Source organism: Manis javanica, chromosome 9 (genome assembly GCF_040802235.1).
Source record: "Manis javanica isolate MJ-LG chromosome 9, MJ_LKY, whole genome shotgun sequence".
NCBI classification, from domain to species: Eukaryota; Metazoa; Chordata; class Mammalia; order Pholidota; family Manidae; genus Manis; species Manis javanica.
In genome coordinates, this window is record NC_133164.1 from 96,875,075 (window position 1) to 96,883,703 (window position 8,629).

Here is an 8,629-nt window from a genome sequence, read left to right on the forward strand (position 1 = left end):
TCAGCTTTGTTCAGCTGGTGATCAGGTTTGTCTGGAAGGTTCAGAAAGGTACCACTCAAACATCTTCACTTTGTTGCTCCTGCAGATGGCCTGTCTCTCTCTACTTAGTACTCCAGCCTGAGCTGCTGTTCTGCATGGCAGCTGGCTTCTGCAAAAGAATGAGAAAGCAGAAATAGCAGACCTCTTAAAACTAGTCTCAAGGCCAGATTCACAGGGAGGAGAAACAAGTTCCAGATGCACAGGGGGGAGAAAGAGATTCTACCTCTTGATAAAAGAGAGGGATATATATGCAGAGAGGAGAGGAATTAAGTGTGTCATCTTTGAAGGCTTAACTGCCACTCATCTAATATGCTTAAAGTTTGAGCCTTTAAGTTCTGTAAAACAAACTTGTGGCATACTTTATATTAGTGGTTTGGTTTTGAAATTGTCTTGTCAGTGTGCAAAATTTTCTGTTTTGCATTGCTTGCTGAATCTAAGAATAAACTGTATTTCTTAAGTCTCTGTATTAAAAAGAGAAGAGAAGTGCTGGCTGAAAATGGGACCATAACTATATTCAGGGGAAGTTGTAATAATGAAATTATAGTTTATCGGTGTTTCTGGGCCTCAATTTCCAGTCTTAAAAGTGATTGGCATTGAGGTAAAAACTAACAAATTTGATTTGTCAGAGATGCACAAAGATCAGTTGCTTTCCATATGTAAAGCTAATACTGACTACCACAAAGACTAAAATTAAATGAAATTCCCTCCCACTGCCCAGAACCAATGGATAAATTAAGAGGTAATGCATGTACCTTTTCTATTCAGAGAAAATATGAATATGGATGATGAATTGGTAATAGAGATAGACATACTCTTAACTTAGACATGGCAAAGATCATTTCATAAGCATTAACTAATAGATAATTGTATTTCTTGGAAAGAAACATTAAGCCTATTTTTCCAAGTGCCTGTTTTTTCACTTCAGTAAAATAGTAGGTAAGATGTAGAAATCCTGGATAGTTATTTAGAATTACTTTGGCCTCGGTTGTTAAATACTCTTTTGGGCGAGGATATATTCCTGATAACAAAATAGTTTAGAAAATTAAGATGTAGCAGCATGAATATGAGTTAAGAGCAAATATGTGGATGATTACAGCAGTGTAAGGACCATCATCAGCATAGACTAGGGAAAGTAGAGCTCTAACACAGCATGAATATTAGTGTAGACTACATGTTTTAGATTACATCTCAGCTCTCAATTTTATAATAATGATAGACATAGTATCTGAGATCATCACAGCCTTTATTTTCTTGAGCTTTTTTCTTTATTAATGCTCCCTAGTTTTTAATATCATGTAATCCTTCCTATAGCCAAATAAGTGAGTTTTAGCATCATCCTCTTTTATAGATGAGAAGAGCCACATAAAAAGTTGTTTCTTAGCTTATTAAACTCAGGTCTTCTTTACCAGAATCTCACTGTCTTTTATCCTAAGAAATGAACTTGAAAATGTTCATGCTTTTTTTTAGGTTTCCTTAAATTTGTTACTTCTGCCTATGCTATTACACAACTAAAACAATATCAAAATAAAAATAACCTTAGGAGTTTTAATTTCATTTAAATTTGCTTAAGCATTGAATGGTACAAGAGATACCGAGTAAGGTCTGAACTTCACATAAGTCATTTCAAATTATAAAATTAGAGAAGCATAGCTATTTCTTAAGTGATCTCAAGAGATGTTTATTTTCTCTTTGAAATTCACATGTCTAAATACTGTATATTTTCACATTGAATTGAGTATAATTCACAAGCACACTCAAGTTCTGATGACTGATACCTGTTTTTTGGTCACTGACAGCATTTATTATAAGGCTGCATATTGTTAATTGACTTATGCTAATTTTAATGCCTTTCTGCTACCATGGGTCACAGAGCCAGTTTTTTAAAAATGTAGATAGGCTGATAATATGTTAGCAAAAGTTACAGTTGTTTCAGCATAAAAGAAATTATACACTAAAAGAAGACTACAAAATTGTCAGATCCAACTATTATACTGAAATGTTGAAAAGACTTATTTTCTTCCATCATGCCGTTCCCTAAGAAGGCAGAGATTAAATACTGCAATATTTGTTGCCTAGCAACACCCACCTATTAGTGGCACAAATTTTCCACTGAAAAACACTTTTATTTGGGTCATTGTCTTTGAAATTGCATCATCAGAACTCTCCTACCACTGAAATTATTCTTAAAGGGCTTTTTAGTCTTGTCTGCACAGAAAGGTAGAGATCACTTAGTTTGGGTCACCTACTGTTCTGAAACTAAGCCTGTCAATGGTGATTTCTCACAATGCAGCCCATTTCTTCCCTGTTTCTTTATCCTGTTTCTTCTTCACTGACTGACGGTAGAAGTCTGGAGAATGGAGTTTGGTTTCCATTAATCTTAACACATATCAAATCCAATTATCTGGACCTTAGTAGATTAAATAGGGATAGAGATGAATTATTTACAAACAGCAAAAATACTAAAAGGAACAGATTGGGTTCAGAAAGTTTACCCAAGTTCCAGCTCAAGATACTAAGAACACATCACTTCTGTCCACCTGGCAAGCATCCTTATTTTAGCCCCTGTGTTTCAAAAGGAAGGTCCAAGCAAAGAGCACATAAATTTTTAGTCACATCTTACATGCCTTTAATTGAAGAGAATTCGACTCTCTATACTTGTTGGGATTAAAAACAACAAAAGGAGGAAAATGGTATGGTTGTTCTGCCTGACATTATTACGTCCTCTAATAAATGTTGGGGGAGCTGCTTCGGGAGCAATGCAAATCCTGAGTGCCACCCATGACATGGCACCTTCCATGCTGAATGCAATTCCCATATGGCAGAATCTCGTTTTTTCCTACATCATAGCCTCTCCAGTGTAAGCAGTCTGCTCCAGTTGCTACTTAAATAAACAGGGTTTTTTTCTTTGTATCAGGATTAGGTGGAAAGCTTGCAGTCTTAGGCTTTTTGAGAGTTGACTGTCTCTAATGTGTTGTCTTCTGTAGGACTTTTCTTGAGTAATTTTATTTATATATATGCCTGTTTAGCTTCATGCACAGACCTTAGCTCCTAAACCCAGTGTAGGATGCTTCCATTGTAACTACTCTGCTGTGTCATCTACTCTGAGAAGGCATAGGTGCAAAAGATGCCCTACAAAGGAGTGAATGAAGCATCATTTCTGAGTTAACATTAAATGGACCTTATTTTACAATTAAGATAAAGAAAGCATTGTAAAGTATTTCATTGAACAAAACAAAAGCATTGAATTCTGTGGCCAAATAGAAATACTTTTGCTCTAAACTGTATTTTTAATTAAGTAAATGTTTTCCAAAAAGATAATTCCTAGATCAGTGGCTTTAAATAAACAAACAAAAAACACTGTATCATAGTTATTCTGTATCATTTTGTGTCCCAGATCTATCCTAACTTACTGATATTATCCTGGGAGAAATAACAACAAAGAAACAACAATAATAACAATAATTACAGCCAGGAATTATATAGAGTACTTTCTCTGTATCACTTCACTTAATTCTCACACCTGGGAAGTAGGTGTATCTATCACCAAGCTAGTTCTACAGATGAGAAAAATGAGACTTAGGTAGTTAAATTGCTTGCCCAGGGTCTCAAGATTAATAGATGATGAAGTCCAGATTCAGACCTAAACCCTTGGTTGCAGAAATAAACAGTAGTTTTTAAATAATGCTTTTCTTGATAAGACATCTAACCTTTATTAGTTACGAATAAATTTTGTTGTGTGTAGTGAACTTTAAAAATACACTTGTAAATTTAAAAAATGATCTTTTAACTTTTATCTCAATCTTTCATTTGACCATGAAAAGATAAAAAGCAGCTGTGCAAAGAGCCAGTAGAGTATGATATAAAGTGAAATCATTGGAAACTGTTAATCCCAGATAAATATGATAAATACAGGACAACATTTATTTTGCACACTGGCCAAAAACCAGTCTTGAACTTTATTGACCTGCATGCTGTTCTCGTTCTCCCATGGCCAGCATGCTGCACAACTGCCCAATATGACCTGTATGTAATGTTTTTAAAAAAATATAATGTGGGTACTTGGTGTACAAATGTTTTAAAATCTCAAGAGTAGTCAAGTATTTTAATAGCAACAGTCCTCAGATTGCCCCATTATTTTCAGCTAAAATGCCTTGCAGTTTATTTTTCATCTGTACAAATTTAATTTCCTTATCTAGAGAGCACTTGCAAAAATCCATGGTAAGATTGCCTGTTTGCATAATTAACTGCTTTGAGTAAGGCTAGTTGTTATATACAGTTGCTTTCCTGCCCCTTTGTGTTAAATCAAGCCCTTTTATATAAATTCATCACATGTATAGGGAGTTGAATATTTGGAGACTGGCTCTGCTACATAGTATTACTAATTTTTTTTTCATAGACACACTGACACATTGAAGTATTTAGGAACTACATGAGACAGCATCTGTTTAGTAGCAGCATCTTCTCACACATACAAATACACATATACACAGGTGTGGGTTTTGATTGTTTCCAGGATATTTAGATTTCTTAATATGTCATACAGACTGTTCATAATTTGGCCTTAACCTGCATTTTCAATTTCCATCATCTTCAAAAAGCCTTCAAAAGGAAGCTTCTTTGTAGCTTCATTGATTTACCCCCATGACAATACCTCATCCCCATACCTGCTCTCCACCCTACAAGCAATACACCTTTGCTCTTTATTCCCTATCCATTTGCCTAACTTTTGGGGTGTTGTGTGTGTGTGTGTGTGTGTGATGAGATGACTATATAAGCATTTTTGTCTTTAGGCATTTTTTTTTTGTCTTAAGTAACTTGGGACTTAACTCCTACAGAACCAGAACTGTTCCTGGCACATAGTAGGGCACATGATAGGCACCAAATAAATGTATGTCATTTTATATAAGTGCCAAGGACCATCTGAGAACTTTATTTACTCTGATACTGCCCTCAATAAAGTATTTTAGCAACTATTTAAATTGTAAATTGTATTTTATTAACATTAAAAATAAATCATAATCATATTCTTTTTAGAATGTCATTTTAAATTGTAGCAGTTAAAATCAGTGAACATCTTTCACATTTTTACACATGCACATGCATGCACACACATACACAAACATTTATCAGCAAGCCTTTTTTCCTTCACATTTTCTCTCAGTAATAATGAGGTGGAGTTCATAGGTGTTATATGTATGTCATGTTTGTTATATGTAAACCACTCTTAAGTCCTCTAAGATAAAGCCAGCATATATTTTATTGAACAAGACGGCACATGAGTTGTGGATGATTCGGTGTATATTCATTCACTCAGGCAGAATGGTTGTCCTTACTGAGAGTGGGTGATTGGAAGCATCTGTATATGTTAAAAACAACCATTAACTGTTGCAGATTATTTTTGCATTACCTACTCCTCAAAAGTAATAGGTAGCCAGCCGTCTCTTAGTTTCACAGAATCGTAACTTTGAGAGATAGTGACAGGGCAGTGTCACAGAGAGGGCAGTGTCACAGACACCACAGATTATTGTGCCTTATATGAAGTCACTGTAGGTGCCTAGCACAAAATAAGGGGCTAAAAATGTTGGTTTATTTTTACTTCTAGTTTATATTTTAATAATAAATATTGTTAATGTGTTGGTCCCAAAACAACTGTTGACTGGGCCTTTCTTGTTCTTTGAAGACTACTTTCTTTGATTGGATTCCAAACTATTAATATAATGAAGTGGTTGAACTCTGGAATAAGGCTACAGGTTTCCAGTCTCTCCAAAAATGTTGCACCAAGAAGTAGCCCACTGCTCAAAAGCACATCTGTCACTGTGGAATTCAGTGCGATTGTTGCCTTCCTGGTGCTCGATTTGCCTGTGTGGTACTAATTGGGCCTTCTTGAGCTTACAGTCAGCAAACATTTCCTCCCCCAAATACTTTCTCATGTAAGTTAATTTTTAAGCCAACTCTTAGGAATCCTATACATTGTGGATAATTGAAATCCTCTTCATTGCATTTAGTAAAGTAATTTTCACTTTTTAAAATATATATAAACCTTTAAAAAAATTTAAGGACTAACATTAAGTGAGATTTTTTTTCTTTTGTTAAAGAATTACATGTATGTAAGCATTTTTTAAAATTGTAGACTCTTACTTTGTGAACAGTGAAGTCAACTATTTTCTGTTTGTTTCTTTGTCTGTTTTTAATTTTTGTAGTACTGGAGAAAATGAAACCGGATTTGACCCATCAAGATGTTTGACTCCAAGGAAACTACTTTGCAGCAGCCTGTGTCTAAGGAAGACTTCAGAGTAACAAGCAAGGAAGAGAATATTTAATCTTCAAGATACCATTTATCCTAAATGTTACATGGTGCCTGAATTTATTTCCCTTGAATTGTATTGTTCAAATATGATCTTGAAGAATTTGTTTTGAAATATTGTATATGTTTTCAAATGTACACATTGTTAATAAGCTAAGAAGTGAGAAACTTATTCCAGGATCATATACATATTATGAGAGTTTTAGAGAGATTGTATGTTGAAATATTAAACTTTTTAGCCTTTGAAACAAACATCCTTTTCTGTCTCCTCTCTTCACATCAGGATGGCAGAGGAATTTGGATTACTTGTCTTAGTTTACAGGTTTTTTTGTTTTCTCTCCCTCCTTTTTTTCCTGTCTTCCCTTCCTCCTCCCAACCTCCCACAGTTTTGTTTGTGTTTGCTTAATGTACAGTACTTCCAGTTTTACATGTTATGGCTCATTCTTTCAGAAGTCAAGAGTAATATATATTTCAAATAAGGTAGTCATTTTTCTCTTGCTCTTAAATATTGTTTGTGATATTTTTTTAAACTAAATACACCCCGAGATTGAAAAAGTACATAGACCAGGATATGCAAATGTAGCATCTGACTTTCTGGCCAAAAGGTAATGTGACAGCAGCTTTTGGTATTGAAATGAAGATATTTTTACATATAAGTATAAATTGTTTTCCTGCAATAAATTCTTTTTTGATGCAAACTTGCTTTCAAAAGCTGTTTGAAATAGCTCCCCAGACTTTTTAATATAATACATCCTTCCTGATTTAAGCAAAATAATTTTTTGTCTTTTAAGCCTAGAAGTTAAACTAATGCATCTAGCTTTTCTGCTTCATGGAACTCTGGGAAAAGAGAACATACACAATTGAGAGGAGAAACATAGTGGTAATCTTTTCAGATTAATGTGTTGCATAGTCATGTGATTGTGTTTCAGAAGAACATTCAGTTTTTGGTGCTCAAAAAGCACATCTGTCACCTGAATAAATATTACATATCAAATGATGGAAAAGATTAAGAAGGTTAAAATTAAGGCATAGTTTCAGAAAATGCCATTGATTATAATGTCTATTTGTTAACCAAATTCTTAACTGTGAGCTTGCTTCTTTAGAGTGGGGTCACCAGCTGGAAGGCAAGTATATAATTAAATGAGAAATCCTAGAGGCATATGGAGTATGACTTGTATAAAACAAACATTCTGATAAAACAAAAATACATACTAAAGATGAAAAGCCCACTGCAAATCATCGTGAAAGCCTGTATGCCCAAACTAATGGGCAAGCCTCCTCTGTCTTTGGTTTTTCTCTGCTTCACATATTTACATCATTTTTTGTTGTCTAGAACAACAACATCTGCATTCTCATTCTTTTAGTCCTATTTCTATTGGCACCTGCTCCAAAGTTTTCTTGAAATGTCCCTGTTGAAAGTGGACTCTCCACCCATCTCAACTCTGGTGATTCTTTATTTACAGCTTTTAAATTCCATGTAGTAAAGTTGGGTATTTTTGTTAAACTTGGATCTCCTATTTCAGAAGTTGGCAAACTTTTTCTGTAAGAGGCCAAGATAGTAAATATTTTCAGCTTTGGGAAATGTGATCTTGTTCACAACAACTCAACTCTGCTGTTGCAGTACAAAAGGCACCCATAGACAATATGTAAACAAATAGCATGACCAGATTTGCCCCTTGGGCTGAAATTTACTGACCCCTGTTGAATTAACTGTGAGGCAAAACTGTTTCCATCTTACTCATCTTTATGAATTCCACACTTTATGTAGATAGCAGCATGTTTATAGTAGAGCCCTATACATAAGTTTTTAACTAATAGGACATTCTATAAAGACAGACAGCGACAGCTAGTCCAGAGAGTTGATCATGAATGCAAACTTGTGCAAACTTACTCAGTGCAAACTTGCTAAGAATTATAGGGGAGATAAAACTTACAAGAAGGAAGAAAGGTATTGAGTGAGGAAGGATCATCTCTTGAGTATGATCAGTGGTTATGGTTTTGCTGATAGTATTTTGGCTGTGGGTGGGTCATAAGCCTGCATCAGAAAGAAAAGTGAGTCCTCAGTCTCAGTTTCTATTGCTCAAAGCAACCTCTTTGTGCCTCCTTTCCCCCAAAATCTTGTTTCATTCTTCAGAGCTCCCTCTTCATAGTGTACTCTAAATGTTTCTTTATTGTTACTGCCACCCAGATTCTTTGGCAAGTTCTATAGTATTTCCAGAACAATGTTTGCTTTCAGTTTGAGAAATATATTTGTGAGAACACAGTACTTTAATTACAAAGTGTGAG

General features: G+C 34.8%; 1 protein-coding gene across 4 annotated transcripts in view; it reads left to right on the forward strand.

Moving 5' to 3' along the window:
* Window positions 1-6,595, forward strand: part of PIK3C3 (phosphatidylinositol 3-kinase catalytic subunit type 3) — a 146,350-nt gene extending 139,755 nt beyond the window's left edge. For all 4 annotated transcript variants that reach the window (XM_017660015.3, XM_017660017.3, XM_017660016.3 and 1 more), the window contains one exon: window positions 6,240-6,595. In XM_017660015.3, coding sequence (XP_017515504.3) covers window positions 6,240-6,254 — 15 coding nt within the window. In that variant the 3' untranslated portion in view covers window positions 6,255-6,595. The remainder of the gene's footprint in view (window positions 1-6,239) is intronic.
* The last annotated feature ends 2,034 nt before the right edge of the window (window positions 6,596-8,629 follow it).